Here is a 17,902-nt window from a genome sequence, read left to right as displayed (position 1 = left end):
AATGTAGTGAATAGTTTTATTAAAATATCAATTTGAAATTTCTGAATATTTTGTGAAGAAATATTTGTCATTAAGGCTTGGTGAAAGGACACGTTGACTTTTTTTTAATTTACTAGTTATTAAATATTATTTAAGCGGTATTTCTGAAATTGTTACATGATATCTATTTTAAATATGTTTCTCTGTCACCAAAACGTTTTAACAGATATTCATTAAGTGTTATATAATGGGTGTCTAAAGTCGCGCAAGTGATGATAAGTAATTACAGTAACTTAGAAAATATCTCATAACAGTATTAGAGAAAGAACAACAAATGCCAGGGAGGTACCTTGTTAAAATAATAAATAGTAATGGCAAGAACATTAAAATAAATTCAACTTGCGTGTAGGACCGATCCGTAAGTCACCAAATTGTTTTAAATTTTACTGTATCTTCACCACTGTGTGGATTTAGAAGGTTAGGTGTTTCGTTAGTCTACAACACAAGAAAAATATTATTGAACAAAATCCGTTTCTTAGAAGTAATTTTAACTTGATTTTATTGCTGTATTTTATCAATTAGAATTAAACGACGGAGTTTTGCTTTTGGAAAGAGTCTTAATGTACAAACCAGAAGACTCAGAGCTCCGATGCTGTTGCGTTTCAATGGGCACTTCTCCAAGAACTGCGACATCTGGGAGAACTATAGCAGAGGAAGTTCGCACAGCCGTTTCGCGCTGTTCCAGACAATTGCGACGATAAAAATTTTATCTTGACACGTGCTACATCGAAACTTCCTTCCGAATGGCGCAGCAGGCTTTTAAAAGGCTTGGAGGAAAAAAAATCCATAAGTTTCTACTCGTCGAAATTTCTTCAAATTAAATTTTGTCGTTCAACTAATGAATCTGTTAAAGATAATGACGTATGCGATGATCAGGCCAATGGATATTAAAGGGAAGTACGTATAATTTATTTGTTTATTTTAATTTGTATTTTTAATTGATATTTAGAATAAAATCAAAATTTAACAGACTTTTTTTTTATAAAAGGTATGATCGATTCAAATAAGTGTTTATTGAATGAGTTAAAGAACCTTTAGATATATATTTTTTTCACTTCAAAAGCAGCTAAGTTGAAGCACGAAATGCCGTGTTGCACAGTTTTGAACAAACGTTTGTATGTAGAGTTTTTCGCTAGACAAAAAATTTTTTTTTATAAAACAACTAAATTTGTTTTCCAAAAACACTGGAAAAAACTCAAGTTTCTAGGATTTTGTGAAAACTATAAAATTGTTAATTTATGAATGAATTATTTCCTCAAATTAGTCTCATGACAAAGTTAACCAAAAAAAGTTAAATTAAAATTGCAAACCATAGAGTTACATGCTTTCAGTTCATACTAAGGCTGAAATATAAATTGGCCTGTAAGTTTCTACAGCCCACAAAATAAATGTGGAAAATTTAATTTCGTAAATTACTAAATTTTCGGCCAGAATTATTTTAATAAAATTAAACACACATGAGAACATGCTCATACATTTAATAATAACTCACAAATTTTAATATCTATAACATCAAAATGATGCATGCAAATTTTTACATTATTTTCCTATTTAAACCATGCTTTGCAAAACATTTTAAATTTAAAGCTATTTAAAGAATACCATATTTTAATTTACCACGTTAAAAACATCAAACATGCTTTTTATAATTTCAAGGACAGTTTAAGACTGGGCTGATAATTAGAAAATAAATAAATGAGTATAAAGCATACTATCCACACGTCTGTGATCTCTACTGTGGCCAACCCCCCTTATACCGGGGTAGTTGAACACGTCCGCACTCGCCACGCCAGTCCCGTATACGCGTCTCCACTCACTTATTGATAATGAAAGTGTAGTAAAATTAACTTAAATAGACGCGCATCGACTGGCTTAAAATTTGACCAGTGCGCAAAAGGAATCATTAACGTACTAAATTGACCGACAGCCCTGCCAAACTTATTGTGATAGTTATAATATATATAATAAATTACCAGAAATAAAATGACCAACATTAAGTACTGTAAAAAAGGAAAGGAACCTATAAATTCAATTCGTGATACCATTTAAATTAATATAATTAAATTTAACGTACGTTGGTGACATTTGCATACAAACACTCTTACACTATACTTAAAATAAACCAAAGTCCCATAAAGTCTATTACGGAGGAGGGGAGGGTGGAAAAACGAAATAGTGACGTCCTTCAGTCTAGATAGTTCTACCAGCAATTTCCATCGCCGCACTCTGTTTTTAAACACGTTGCCCGCAAGTCAAACCAGCCGAACAAAAAGTACAAATCCAGTTCTCGCACTTACTTGTTCTAGAAGCATACCTCTGTAGTCGGTGTCCGCCGGGGTCGGATGTAAACCCCGTTCACCTTTTAGCGCCTCTAGCATCGCGCTACATTGATGGCCAGCGCACTTGGCCCACGATATCGCATTCTCATATACCACCACTGGTGTTACTTCGCCGAGGGTGTCGTGGCATTACCGTCATCTTCAATATTAATCACGTAACGTAACACTCGTAGCTCATCGCTGAAATGCAAATTCTCAGAGGATGACTCAAATCTCTCCCTAAAAACACCTCCGCGGGAGTATGTTGGGTGGAGTCGTGTTTATTCAAATTAAAGGCCATGTTCAAAAATTGCAGATTTTCATCCCATCTCCTATGCTCCTTTTGACTAAAAATAGTTAAAGCAATCTTAATATTTTTATTTACCCTTTCCACCTGGTTCGGATTGGGGTAATAAGGGCTCGTAGTGAAGTGTTTGATACCCCAACTAAAGCACATTTGCTCAAAAACCTGGCTTGTAAAATATGTGGCATTATCAGTCACTAAACTTTCAGGAGCACCAAACAAACCCCATACTCTCTCAATTAAGGCACTGACTACACGGCCACTAGAAGTACCACCCAAAGGTAAAAAAAAAAAAAAAACTTACTAAACCCATCAACCAAGTTCATCAAGTATACATTTCCTTTTAACGACCTGGGTAAAGGCCCAAAGATATCTAGAAAGACACGTTCCCATGGACGTTCAACCCTTTCCACCGCATATTCCCCAATTTTAGTGGTACGTGGCTGTTTTGCGGCCTGACAGACCCGACAACTTTTAACATACTTCTCCACATCTTCCTTCATATCGGGCCAATATAAGGACTCGGAAATCTTCACTAAGGTTTTCTGTATTCCCCCATGTCCTCCTACCACAGAATCATGATAATACCGTAGAACTAAATTTACTACTGATTGGGGCACAAAGGCCTTCCTCTTACCATCTTTCACATAATATAACAATCCCTTAAAAAAAAACAAAATTCTTATACCGTGATTCTAATATCCCTTTCTTAATTTTCTTTACTTCCCCATTTTCCTCTTGCCACTTGCGTAAGTCTACAAAACTTTCTGGAAATTGCCCCAATACATTGCAACATTCATCATCTACTACCCCTTCTTCCTCATCCTCATCCCCTTTCTGAATAGGCTCATTCAATTCCTCCTCTTGCAGTCTTTCAGCCTCATACATACGAGATAAGGCATCGGCGACAGGATTCTCGTTTCCTTTAATGTGCTTAATCCTAAACCTGAATCTGGTTAACCGCATTACCCATCGACCTATTTTTCCTAGTTGACGAGGATGGGTAAACAACCATGTGATAGCTTGATTATCGGTACACAGATCAAATTCGTCATGCTCAATAAAATTTTCAAAACGCTCTAGGGCGTAAATGCATGCCAATGCCTCTTTCTCGTATACACTATATTTCTGCTCGTGTTTATTGAGCGTACGGCTTATGTACATCACAGGTTGTAATCCTTTCTCCCCTTCTTGTAAAAGCACCCCCCCTAAGGCAAGGCTCGAAGCGTCTACCTGTACCACAAATCTTTTGCTAAAATCGGGCAAGGTCAAAACCGGAGGATTAGAGATAGCTCTTTTTAACTCTCTGAAGGCGTCATCCTGCTCTTTACCCCATTCAAATACAACTCCTTTCTTTTTTAGGTGATTTAGAGGACTGCTTAATTCAGCAAAATGGGGAATGAAACGACTAAAAAACCCAATCATTCCAAGAAACCTCATCACCCCCTTTACATTTTTAGGTGGGGGAAATTTCACAATTGGGGCTATTTTTTGGGGGTCCATCTCCATCTTTCCATCTCCTGCGATAAAACCTAGAAAGTGTATTTTCTTTTGCGCCCAACAAATTTTTTCGGGGTTCAAGGTGAAACCTGCTTCCCTTAGTTTACCAAGTACGACACGCAAATGTTCCAGGTGTTCATCAAGGGAATTTGAATATATGCATATATCATCTAGAAAGCTCATGGCAAACTTATATTGTACATTCTGAAGTAGTTTCCCCAATATTCTAGATAAGCATTGCGCACCAAAATTCACCCCAAAAGGGACCCTCTTCCACTCATAGTGCCCCCACGGCGTTACAAAACCTGTGTACTTTTGACTAGCGGGTTGCAGCAAACATTGATGAAAGGCGGCATTCAAATCTAGAATGGTAAAATATTTGGCTTGGCTTAAATACTGGAAAATAACCTCAATTTTAGGCATGGGGAAAGGATCTACCCGGATCTTTTGGTTCAACATTCTATAGTCAAGAACCAAACGATATTCACCAGGTGTTTTCTTTTTCACTAAAAAGGCCGGAGAAGCATAGGCGGAGTTAGATTCGGTTATGATATCTTGTTTAAGCAAGTCCTTAATTATAGCCCTAAAGGCTTGCATTTTAGGTGGGGCGCATTGGTAAGGGGCACACTTTACTGGGACTTCATCGGTAACTTTAATTTCATAAGGCTCCATAACACACTTTCCTACTTTCTTGGTAATAACGTCCTGAAACTCATTAATAATACCCTGAATTTTCTCAATTTCTTTTTCACTAAGTCTTTCTCTCGCCCCTTCAATTCCACCACAAATCACCTTTCTTTTCCCCAAGGGTTTCACTAAACCTACTTTAAACCGGGGCTCAAAACCAAAAAAAAACTGTTGTTTCTTACAATCGATTACAGTTCGGGTGTCGCTTAAAAAATCCAAACCTAAAGTCATCTTACAAATAAGGTCGGGGATTACATAAAATTCACGATACCATGAAAATTTCTGAATTTTAATATGCAATTTAACCCTCCTATTACTTTCTCGGACTTTCCCATCAGCTAGCTGAATGGTTATCCCCTCCTCAATAAGGTCACTTCCCTTTTTAACTAATTTGTTTTGTTTACAATGCTGATAAAACTCCCAACTTATGAAACTCTTACTCGCCCCCGTATCGACTAAGGCCTTTATTGACTCTGGGCCCACTTTAACAGAGGCATAGAAATTGTTAGATTCCCGCATGACCATTACTCTATGCTTATCTTTAAATCTAAAAAGATTATCCTGCCGTTTTAGCCTACACTTCGGCGACCTATGGCCGCTTTTCCCACAATAGCCACATAATTCACATTTCCGCCGCTGTTTACTACATTCTTTACGAAAATGTCCAAATTCTCCACAATAATAACAAATAACCTCTTTATTATTATTGTTACTGTTATTCTTAATATCCCCGTGCCCCATAGATCCCTTTGAACGCCGCCAACAAAACTGTACCAAATGCCCTTTTTTCATACAAAAGACACATTCTTTTTTACTGCTCTCCCCATCTCTGTAATGATTATTGCTTTTAATCACTTCAACCTCATATTTAATCCCCCCCATACCAACCATAGGATCAGGAACCGGCTTGGAGTAAGGATCATGACCTGTCACTCTCGCATACTCTTCCTGTACAAATTGTATATTATCGACTTCTACAGCCCATTCATGTAATTCTTCTAAATTCCGTGGCCTCTTAATAAAAGAACATTCTCTCCTTATATCCGGACGCATGTTTTTAATAATCATATCAATGATTTCCACTTCAGAAAATTCTACCCCAAACAATTTTATATTTTGTAACACATCCAACATAAATACAGCCACCTTCTCGTCGGGTTTCTGAAAACGTCCAACCCGTTCGTGTATTAATCCCAACTTGACCCGCTTAGGACATAAATTCCGCCATAATAACTCTTTAACCTTTTCCCAACATAACTTATCTCTTACGCCACGCGTAATAATATGACGCGCTAACCCATAGCTTTTACCAATTACGCTTCTCAACAACTGCGAATCATTTTCAAAAATATAACTTTCTTGCACCCGATCCACTTCCCAGCAAAACCTAATTAATTCATCAATCGTATTTTCTTTCAACACCGGAAACTTATCTAAGTCTTTACCAAAAGAATCACACACAATCCGGCCAGCCAAATCCTCCGCGGGGGGTTCTACCGCACATGCAGATACCAACATATCTCGCTCCTTTTTTTAAATTATACTCCGCCCATAGCAATTCTAAAAACGGTACATCATCATCAGCTGTTACATTTAATTCCGCTTCCCGTAAACATACCACCAAATCTTCGCGTTCCAAACTTGAATTCAAAGGTTTATTTAAGGTATCCATTATGCTTGAAAACGTAATTCTCGCTATCACTGCAAAAACCAATAACAAGACTGCCGTAGCAGAGTGGCGCACTTGTGGCCAACCCCCCTTATACCGGGGTAGTTGAACACGTCCGCACTCGCCACGCCAGTCCCGTATACGCGTCTCCACTGACTTATTGATAATGAAAGTGTAGTAAAATTAACTTAAATAGACGCGCATCGACTGGCTTAAAATTTGACCAGTGCGCAAAAGGAATCATTAACGTAATAAATTGACCGACAGCCCTGCCAAACTTATTGTGATAGTTATAATATATATAATGAATTACCAGAAATAAAATGACCAACATTAAGTACTGTAAAAAAGGAAAGGAACCTATAAATTCAATTCGTGATACCATTTAAATTGATATAATTAAATTTAACGTACGTTGGTGACATTTGCATACAAACACTCTTACACTATACTTAAAATAAACCAAAGTCCCATAAAGTCTATTACGGAGGAGGGGAGGGTGGAAAAACGAAATAGTGACGTCCTTCAGTCTAGATAGTTCTACCAGCAATTTCCATCGCCGCACTCTGTTTTTAAACACGTTGCCCGCAAGTCAAACCAGCCGAACAAAAAGTACAAATCCAGTTCTCGCACTTACTTGTTCTAGAAGCATACCTCTGTAGTCGGTGTCCGCCGGGGTCGGATGTAAACCCCGTTCACCTTTTAGCGCCTCTAGCATCGCGCTACATTGATGGCCAGCGCACTTGGCCCACGATATCGCATTCTCATATACCACCACTGGTGTTACTTCGCCGAGGGTGTCGTGGCATTACCGTCATCTTCAATATTAATCACGTAACGTAACACTCGTAGCTCATCGCTGAAATGCAAATTCTCGTCTGCACCGAGTACTTCCGCGGCCGGCGGTCAAACATACACTCCCCGCAAAACAGCTGGACGTCGCCTCACTTTCTCACGTCAGCTGACGTCACCCCCCTCCTCTACTGCCACCCCTCACTCCGCTCGATCGTTCTCGTTATTTCTAGCGGGTCCCACTACCGAATAAGAATAATAAGCGTACAATAACACAAGTATATGATTAAAAAATAACAATAATAAATAATTTACATACACCATTAACTAGTATAATATTATAAATAATATTATAAAACAATTTACTCATCTTAAAACAAACTTTACGCACCATAAAAGTAATAATAAAAATCAAGACGACTGAGGCCGCCACAAGTGGCCTCACTACCTGTGAGAAGTCGGTTCACAATACACATTTACTATTAATTTTAGCCATTGAAACATCGCGATGTATCCTATCTCTGTTGGTAGCATTAGTAAATAACTATAGGTATTAACTACCATATTATTATCCCGTGATACCTGACCAGCAGTTTGTAAACACAGTAGGTATTTCCACTTATTAATTAATTTCAGTTATGTAAAAATTTTATTTAACAATTCTAACACAAACAAAACTTTTTTAAAAAAATTAAACGTTAGAGTCATTTTCTAAATAATTGCATTAATTTAATTTTAAAGCTGGAATTACCTGAGCATTGACACTCTCGACAAATCTCCTGCCATAATATGATTAATAAAACTTTACCTCGGAGACATAAGGCACTGTGTCCACTATTGGGCAAAATATGCTTTTAATCATAAAATAAACCACCGTCTGACGGTCATTTTTGTAGAATAGTACACTAAGATCTACTATATATCAAAATTCACATATTTTGTGTAGAAAAAAACTAGAGTAAATAAGTGAAGTGCTAATTAAAATTATTTAAACTGTTCTAATTAAGAATATGGTTTTGTGACATTATGTCCTGTGCCTCCGAGGTGAAGAAATTAAACACCGTTCCAATGTTTAGCCAAAATGGCAACCTAATCTTTTCTCTTTAGCTCTGACACTATGCATCCGTAACATGAATATAATATATTAATTTCCTTCCTAAGGCACATCTTCCGCAGACACACGACCGTACTATGAGCTATTGTGACTCAGTAGGTTCTAAAACATGGTGGCAAAATCTTGTGCGCAAGATCTACTGCTACTTCAAATGTTTTTTTTTTTTTAATTTTTATCACATTCTAAGTGTATCAGTAATTAATTCTGTCAATATCGTGTCTAATATCGCACTTAAATAAAAAGTGAATTTAATAGTTCTATTAGCAAACAAGATTTTCTTTGTTGAATCTGCCAGCGAATGCGAATTCAACCACGTTTTCACCTCACGGTGCAAACCAAGCAGTTAAGATAGTTTACGACTATGGAAGGTGGTAGAGTGGGTAAATTGTATTTATGTTACCACTGACGCTCATATTCCTGGCAACGGTACTGGTTTTTTTCTCTCTCTAAAGAGCAGTGTTGCTAGCGGCACTATTTCTTCATCGATTCTGTGCTACAGAAACAATATTTTAAAAGTTATTTGTTCAAGGATATTTGACAGAACCCATTACGTGCTGGTTCTCCTAATTTTCCCACTGCCGCTCCTTCCATGCTGCGAATAGACCCCAATTTTTTCCCTTCCTTTTTTTTCCCTCCTTTCCACCAAAATACTTGCCACACGAAGGAAAGTAGCACCAACCGCAGATGGTGCCCTCAACTCTCTGATGTTTTTTTTTTCTTTTCCGTCGCCATAAACCTGCCAAGCTGCCGAAAATCTTTCGCCGCTGATCACGTTTCAAGTAAAAATATGTGGGGGAGAATGTAGAAAGAAACTCTGTCGATTTATAAATGAAAGTAATTGGATATCGTTTATTTATTTGTAACGCGTTGGCCGTGGACAGTACTGTTTCTCTCTTTTCTCTTCGACAACTTACGAAATAAACCATATTGCTACGTTTTGGTTGACGCTTGCAGCATGGGGGTCGCATTGAGCGAGAGTTTAAACGTGCTGTAGGAGGAGGGGAAACTGAGATGAGCATACAGCTGTACTAACATACAACTGTGGAGCAATACTGAAAAGAAACGATGTGTGTATTTTTTTTATCCATACGAAAACACTGTTGACCACATTGGAGAGAGGTAATTTCCGGTGGTTGCCCTAGAATCGGTATGGTTTGTTCGGCGTCAATTTTTGCCATCGCATCTTCCATCCATCGCTGACGTGTCTTAACGCGTACAATAATGGCTCGCAAAATTAAAGCGAATTCCCGAGGTTTGAAGTTGAAAAACGCCTGTATCACAAGTCTCATTTTGGATCGATATTCAGGAGTCACTAAAAATTTTAAAACTTGTAGTATAATTTCCCTTCTCAAAGACTACACGAACACTGAATAACATAAATCATAGGCTAATGTGTGGTAGAAAACAAAATCAAATTTTATTAGACATTTTTTAAATCTTCAAATACTATTTTACCTGTCATGCTAAAATAAATGAATTTCAGTTAGTTAATTTAATCTGTAATTTTCTTTCTGAGGATGCCTGATAAATATTTTAAAGTTTAGGTATTTATTTAATTAATTTTTGAAATTGTCTGCTCACTTAAACTAATATTTCGTGTTATAAAAAAATTTAAATAAAAGATTTCGTAGATCTTTGAGTAGTTCTAGTTAATTAATATGAATGTATTTTTTTATAAATTAGTCGCAGAGATTTATCACTTACAAAATATTTCCTTTTCTACCTTCTTGGTAAAATTTCTTCCATTAACTAACTTGACAAAGCTCTTTTATCTCTAAACATAATGTATTAGTCTGGAAGTAATTTGTGCTGAATTATGGCAATTATTGTAACAATAGTAAATGAGATTAATAGATAGATAGTACTATTTAGTGGTAGCCGAAGATAATTTTGGTGTCTACGGACCATAAAACAAAACTACTGGTTATAAATTTTCCGGAAGTCGCTCCATAGTAACGACTCCGATAAGTAGGAGTCCTCCTTGTAAATCCACCTAATAGCATCGCGTTTCGAAGAAGACCAGAGAAGGTAGTTCCCCAAAACTTGCTCTATCGCCGGGTCTCTGGGCTGCCGTGAGTGATAACGCATCAGGCATCACGCTCGTGCGGCGAGATTGATGGGATCAGTTCCAACTCCGAGAGTGACTCGATTTACGAGCTCTGAGCCAGTGCGCAAGAGTCAGGGAGGCCCACTGCATTCGCGGAGTGTCCTCTGCCTCAAGCTTTGAAGTCGTGTCAAAAAAATCGTGCGTGGAGTCGCTCCGCGCGGAAGTGAAACTTCGTAATGTGGAAATGAAAATAGGAAGGGGTAGAAATTGATTTTTAGTGAAATCATATTGTTTCTTTTAGACAAACTTTATTAACATTGCTTACAATTCACAATTGATCGCATCTTTTAACTATCATTTTCGAGTGGAGAAATATCCAAATCTATAACATTTACAATGGAATTATGATAACTAAAGTAAGATACGAAATGTTTGAGTTCTATTTTATTTTTTCAATATTTCTTGCAAAAACTGCATCAATGGTAGTTTCCTCTTTGGTTTCCACGACGCTCACACTGTTTACTTCGCTGCATAGCAAGAATACCACGCGCATGTGCTTGGGATCTACAGACTCGCTCTCTTTCTCTATCCTACTTTCTACCTTTGTGTATCTTTCTTTCTCTCTCGCTCTTGCGTTGGAATATTGGACGCTACTCGTTGCTAACGCTCGCGCATGCTTTCGAGTGCCACGCATTCACTATCTCTCTGTCTCTTTCTATTCCCCCTCCCCAGGAGCGTTGAACGTTTAACGCAACCTTGTTGGAAGTCGCATTAGAAGTTTCACTTCAATAAAATGTTATCCTGACCTTTACCAATGTCAACTAATTATAAAATCTTTTCCGAATTTGAAGACGCGAAAGACAAAGCGTGTACCCTTTTCCGAAAACATCGACTGCACTCCTGTAAACAGAATTTTTTCTTCTTCGTGAAGGTTCAGCAGAAATACTGCAAGCTACATGCGTACAACATTTCAGCCCTATGCTATGTTCTGGATAAGACTTCAAAATAGATTTTTTTTCTAATATTTTTTCCATATTTGAATTTTTACGCCGTTTCACCCAGAACCAAGCTGTAGTACTAGTTAGTATTTTTGTGAACGTATCCAATGTCTCGTGAGGTTTAAAAAAAATAAAAAATATCATTCATATCTACGGCAATTTGTAACTTGGATATTTGAGGAATCCAAAATGCTGGGTACTGATATATATTGAGTACTAACCTGAGTAGCGACTGTTCGTTATTTAGGCAAATTATGAATATTGGACCACACTTGAAAACTGCGCAGTAAATATTTGCTTCCTCAGCATAGAAAAGCTTATTTGCCCATGTAACTGAAGAAGGAGTAAGCAAATTATTGGGGCGACTGACATGCTGCCCCTTGAAAGGGCAGCCCTTCAGGAATTTTCTGGGAATGGTTTGTTTGTACAGCGACTGGAAGGGCAGCCCATCCAATTTCTGAAAACATTTTTCTTTAAATGTTTAAACAATCCTGAAAACTTGCCCCTTGGAAGGCCAGCCCATCAGGATTTTTCTGACAGCAGTGATTTTGAAAGGTTGTCTGTATTGTTGCCCCTTGGATGGGCAGCCCTTCAGGATTTTTCTGACAGTGGTTAGTTTGTAATGCGACTGGAAGGGCAGCCCTTCCAGTATCTTAATCCTGAATTGTTGCCCCTTGGAAGGGCAGCCAATCAGGATATCTTTAACAGTGGTGTTTTTGAAAGGTTGTCTGAATTGATGCCCCTTGGAAGGGCAGCCCTTCAGGATTTTTCTGACAGTAGTGTTTTTGAAAGGTTGTCTGATTTGTTACCCCTTGGATGGGCAGCCCTTCAGGAATTTTCTGACAGTGGTTAGTTTGTAAAGTGACCTAACCTAACCTAACCTAACCTAACCTAACCTAACCTAAACTAAACTAAACTAACCACTGTCAGAAAAATCCTGATGGGCTGCCCTTCCAAGGGGCAACAATTCAGGATTATAAAATTACGATAATAGACACATTTTAAGATACTGGAAGGGCTATCCTTCCTGTCGTTTTACAAACTAACCACTGTCAGAAAAATCCCGAAGGGCTGCCCATCCAAGGGGCAACAATTCAGACAACCTTTCAAAAACACTTCTGTCAGAAAAATCCTGATGGGCTGCCCTTCCAGTCGCTGTACAAACCATTGCCAGAAAAATCCTGAAGGGCTGCCCTTCCAAGGGGCAACAATTCAGCTCCACCAAATTATTCAGGTTGAAAAATCTTGTGGCAAGCCGTGAGTTTGATTTTACATGTAGTGAGTCTTTTGATATTTTGTCACTTGGTTACTCAAAGCCTGCACTACATTAAACAAAATACTTAACTTTTGAAATTTAAAAAACATATATACGTTTATTACAACTCGTTTTATACAGCAAAAAGACACAGTCTACGACAGCTTATTTTTACCACCCATAAAAGTATATCGTTCAATAAGAATTCTTTATTATGTTAATTTTTATTAAAGCATAACATATAGTCAATAGCGAGGTAATAATAATCGGTAAGCGCACTATGGTAAGGTAGAATCCTAGCATTTCCTCGAGTGATGAAAAGAAACCATAGAAAAACAGGAATCAGGATGTACTGCCTGACTGGCATTTGAACCTTGATCCGCAAGACGGCGAGTACAGTATTTTAACCGTTGTGCTACACCGCTTCGCATGTGTCGTTTGCATAGCCTTGGTTATTCTGCGAATTCTTCTCTCTTCGGGATGAACTTGTCAATCATGTGCATTCTCGAGCACCATTTAGCTTGCTCATTGGCCGACGTACAGACAAGAGAATATGTTTAGCCCGTTTGACTTGTTTGCAATTAAATAGGGTCATACGAGGGCACTATGACAGGGTGTCTAGGAATGTGAATAATTTGAAAAGCCACAGAATTTCTACGGTAGCAAAGATAAATTTTTATTTTCTAATTTTACTGGTTATTTTTAATCAGAAAGTTAACGAAAAGTTAAAGTTACAGCAGAAACTTTTTTTTTCTTTCAATTTTAACTGGTTCCATGTACACATCCCTTCTGACCCTTCCGAACCTGTATCTGAAGGTGGAATTACAGTAGCCCGTCGCCTCACTCCGTTGGTACCGTGACCTGGAGACAGTCGGTTGGATGGCCCGAAAATTTCTATCCGTCCATCCGTCCGTCAGTCCGTCAAAGCTTGGCAAGATACGACTTTTGACGGACGGGTGGATTATATCTATTTTTTCGGCCCCGGCAGTCAATTGTTATCAGAACACAAGTGTGTGGATTTTGTGTAGGTCGTTAAGATGTTTTTTTGACGTGACAACGTCTAATAAATCGATGAACGCCGGCTGCACGCACGAAAAAGTGTCCCGTTACGCACTTTGTTCCCTTACGCTCATTGTTCCGTTACTCTGTGTTCCGTTACGCTGTGTTCCGTTAAGCTCTTTATACGCTTGCACCGCACCGACAGAAGTGAAAACTTAAAACTTTGTTTATAAATGTGTAATATGAAATAATTTCTACGTCAAATGTACGTAAGAAAATGAATCTGATTACTAGTATAATTTCAAGTATTTATTTTTTATTATTAAAATAAAAATTATTCAATTTTATTCATAAAAGTATGCAATAATTTCATTAAAGTTTTGTTATGACGTTGTCACGTTAAACTATCGTCCGTAAACCGACATTACAGACAACCAATTTTTTTTACATAACATTTCGATTCCTAAAACTCGTGTTCAAACAATTTAATCATGACTCTGAATTTTTCCGAGGAAATGCTGATACAATACTTATATGAAAATTGTAATAAAAAGTTACCGCATCAATATAAATTCCTTACAGAAAAACCGATGGATTGTTGGCAGCACTTATTTGGGAAAAGATTCTGACGGGCGAATGAAGTCAAGTTGTAAATCGCTTGGCTGGATGAAGTGGCGTTGACGGACGGACGGGTTATTGTAATCCCGCATTAAATTTTACAAAAGGTTATTCTCTGACTCCTTTGTTTGTCATAATTACCCATATCAGAACTAGAATACGCGCCATTGACTCTAGAGCTATTGACAGTAGTGAGATAAAAAAAATTATAATTGCCTTCCGCAAAAGTGAAGGTGGTATGCCTAAGAGTCGATATCTGGATTTTTTAATATATATATTCTAGCCACTAAATAATATTAGTGTTTAGGGAATTATTTTTTTTCCAAATCAGTTAAAGTCAGGAAAGGTTACATCATAGGTTAGCTAAAAACCCTGCACAAAGAGATGGTATTAAAGCCTTCCATTTTTTGGTCTCGCGCGAGTAACAACGCCGACTCCCGTCAGCGTAGCAGTATGCAACTGTATATAAAAGAAAACTCATCATTAAGAATAAACTATCCAATTTAAAATGCACCAAACTTTTATGTTCTATTCATTAAGATAAATGGCCAAAAACAGGTAAAATAATAACACTACATTCGAGCGTTTTAAAGGTTTGTAAGGCGACTTGTTTAAATTACTTTATCGAAGGATATTTGTTTTTTCCCTTTTTTTTGTCTAGGTAGGTAATGTATGGATGTAAAAAGTGCAGTTAGGGTCAACTATCAAATCTACCTTTATTCAACGTTAGTGTATATATATATATATGTGTAGCAGTTTCCTTACAATCCCCTTGTATGTTTTTCAGTACATGCGCGCTCTCGCACATGAGACAAAGGGACGCTGCTGGTAACCAGACGCAGCTCTGAAATAAACTAAAATAGTAAAAAACAATATTTTTATTTTATATTTCTTAAAATGAACAATAGGCGTGTCAGCCTTACAATACTTCGCAAAAAAAATAGGCGGCAACCTCAGGTTTTAAAGGTTTGTCAGATGTGGCATTCCACTTTTAGCGGCGCCGGCGGATGCTGCTGCTGCTGTAGCTAGGCGGCTAGGAGGTGGCTGCAGCAGGTCTGTTGCTGCAAGACGGCGGCGATTGCTGCAAGACGGCGGCGGTTGCTTCAAGACGGCGGCGGTTGCTGCTGCTCTGCTCTTGCTAGGTGGTTAGGCGGTGGCGGCGGTAGCTACTGCTAGGCGGTTAGGTGGCGGAGCTACAGCTACTCTGCTGATGCTAGGCGGCGGCGGTGGTGACTGCTGCTGCTCTGCTGCCATGCTGCTGCCAGGAGGCTAGGTGGCGGAAGCAGCAACTGCTGCTGCTCTGCTGCTGCTATGTGGTGGCGGTGACTGATGCTCTGCTGCTGTTAGGAGTCTAGGCAGCGGCGGCACCTGCGGCTAGGTGACTACTGCTAGGCGGCTAGCAGCGGCCAGGCACCTGTAGCCGGCTGCTGCTAAGAGGATAGGCTGCTGCTGAAGCTAGGTGGATGCTACTGCGGCTAGTCGGATACGTGGCTAGGCGGCAGCTCAGGTTAGGCGAATATGTGTATAGACAAATGCTGCTGGCGTCCATCAGCGACTAAGCTGCTGCTGGGCGTCCAGCAAAGGGTAGGCTGATGCTGCTTCTGGACGTCTCGCAGCGGCTAGGTTGCTGCAGATGGTGGTTCTAGGCGGCTCGCAGCGGCTAGGTTGCTGCAGATGGTGGTTCTAGGCGGCTCGCAGCGGCTAAGTTGCTGCTGCTGCTGCTGGACGTCCAGCAGAAGCGGATAGGCGGCTGCTGCTGCTGGGGTGTCCAACCGAAGCGGGTAGACTGTGCTGCTGTTGCTGGGCGTCCAGCAAAAACGGCTAGGCTGCTGCTGCTGGACGTCCAGTGTAAACAGTTAGGCTGCTCTTGCTGCTGGCTGTCCAGCTGGAGCGGCTAGCTTGCTGCTGCTGCAGCTGCTGTTGTTGCTGGGCGTGAAGCAGGAGTGGTTAGCCTGCGGCTGCTGCTGTTGCTGCTGCTGCTGCTGCTGCTGTTGCTGGGCGTGAAGCAAGAGCGCCTAGGCTGCGGCTGTTTCTGGGCGTGAAGCAGGAGCAGAAAGGCTGCAGCTGCTATGCGTCCAGCAGTAGCTGATAGGCTGCTGCCCCTGCTGCTGGACTTCTGCTGATGCTCCTGCTGGGCTTCCTGCAGGAGAGGCTAGGCGGTTGCTGCTTCTGCTGCTGCTGCTCCTTCTGGGCGTCCCGCAGATGCGGCTAGGCTGCTTCTGCTGTTGCTGGGCGTCCGGCAGATGCGGCTAGGCTGCTGCTGCTGCTGGGCGTCCAGCAGAAGCGGCTAGGCTGCTGCTGCTCCTGCTGGGCGTCCAGCAGATGCGGCTAGGCTGCTGCTGCTCCTGCTGGGCGTCCAGCAGATGCGGCTAGGCTGCTGCTGCTCCTGCTGGGCGTCCAGCAGATGCGGCTAGGCTGCTGCTGCTGCTGCTGCCACTGTTTAGCGTCCAGCTAAAGGACTAGGCTGCTGCTGCTGCTGCTTCTTGGCGTCCAGCAGAAGCAGCTAGGCTGCTGCTGGGCATCCAGCAACAGCGGCTAGGCTGCTGCTGCTACAGCTGCTGCAGCTAATGCTCCTGCAGGGCATCCAGCAACAGCGGCTAGGCTGCTGCTGCTGCTGCTTGGCGACCAGCAGAAGCGGCTAGGCTGCTGGTGCTGCTCCTGCTTGGCGACCAGCAGAAGCAGCTAGGCTGCTGCTGCTAATAAGTGTTGAGCATAAGCGTCTAGGCTGCTGCTGCTGCTGCTTAGCATCTAGCAGAAGAGGCGTCTAGGCTGCTGCTGATGCTGCTTGGCATCTAGCAGAAGAGGCGTCTAGGCTGCTGCTGCTGCTGCTGCTGCTGCTGCTGCTGCTGCTGCTTGTCATCTAGCAGAAGAGGCTTGGTGGCTGCTGCTGCTGAGCGTCCAGGAGAAGCGGCTATGTTGCTGCTCCGGCTAGGCGTCCAGCAGACGCGGCTAGGCGTCCAGCAGACGCGACTAGGCTGCTGCTCCATCTGGGCGTCCAGCAGAAGCAGACGCGAATAGGCTGCTGCTCCTGCTGGGCGTCCAGCAGAAGCAGACGCGACTAGGCTGCTGCTCCTGCTGTGCGTCCAGCAGACGCGACTAGGCTGCTGCTCCTGCTGGGCGTCCAGCAGAAGCAGACGCGAATAGGCTGCTGCTCCTGCTGGGCGTCCAGCAGAAGCAGAAGCGAATAGGCTGCTGCTCCTGCTGGGCGTCCAGCAGAAGCAGACGCGAATAGGCTGCTGCTCCGGCTGGGCGTCCAGCTGAAGCGGCTAGGCTGCTGCTCCGGCTGGGCGTCCAGCTGAAGCGGCTAGGCCGCTGCTCCGGCTAGGCATCCAGCAGAAGAGGCTAGGCTGCTGCTCCCGCTGAGCGTCCAGCAGACGCGGCTAGGCTGCTGCTCCCGCTGGGCGTCCAGCAGACGCGGCTAGGCTGCTGCTCCGGCTGGGCGTACAGCAGAAGCGGCTAGGCTGCTGCTCCGGCTGGGCGTCCAGCAGAAGCGGCTAGGCTGCTGCTCCGGCTGGGCGTCCATTAGAAGCGGCTAGGCTGCTGCTCCTGCTGGGCGTCCAGC

The 17,902-nt window shown here is 41.2% G+C and overlaps 1 protein-coding gene across 1 annotated transcript in view; it reads left to right on the top strand.

The window, feature by feature from the left end:
• LOC134537283 (chaoptin-like) overlaps window positions 1–16,382 on the top strand; it is a 748,431-nt gene extending 732,049 nt beyond the window's left edge. The window contains exons 14-15 of the mRNA XM_063377557.1: window positions 16,028–16,188; window positions 16,255–16,382. Coding sequence (XP_063233627.1) covers window positions 16,028–16,188; window positions 16,255–16,382 — 289 coding nt within the window. The remainder of the gene's footprint in view (window positions 1–16,027; window positions 16,189–16,254) is intronic.
• The last annotated feature ends 1,520 nt before the right edge of the window (window positions 16,383–17,902 follow it).

The sequence above is a fragment of the Bacillus rossius genome, chromosome 12 (assembly GCF_032445375.1).
Source record: "Bacillus rossius redtenbacheri isolate Brsri chromosome 12, Brsri_v3, whole genome shotgun sequence".
NCBI lineage: Eukaryota > Metazoa > Arthropoda > Insecta > Phasmatodea > Bacillidae > Bacillus > Bacillus rossius.
This window is presented reverse-complemented; position numbering and strand designations above follow the sequence as displayed.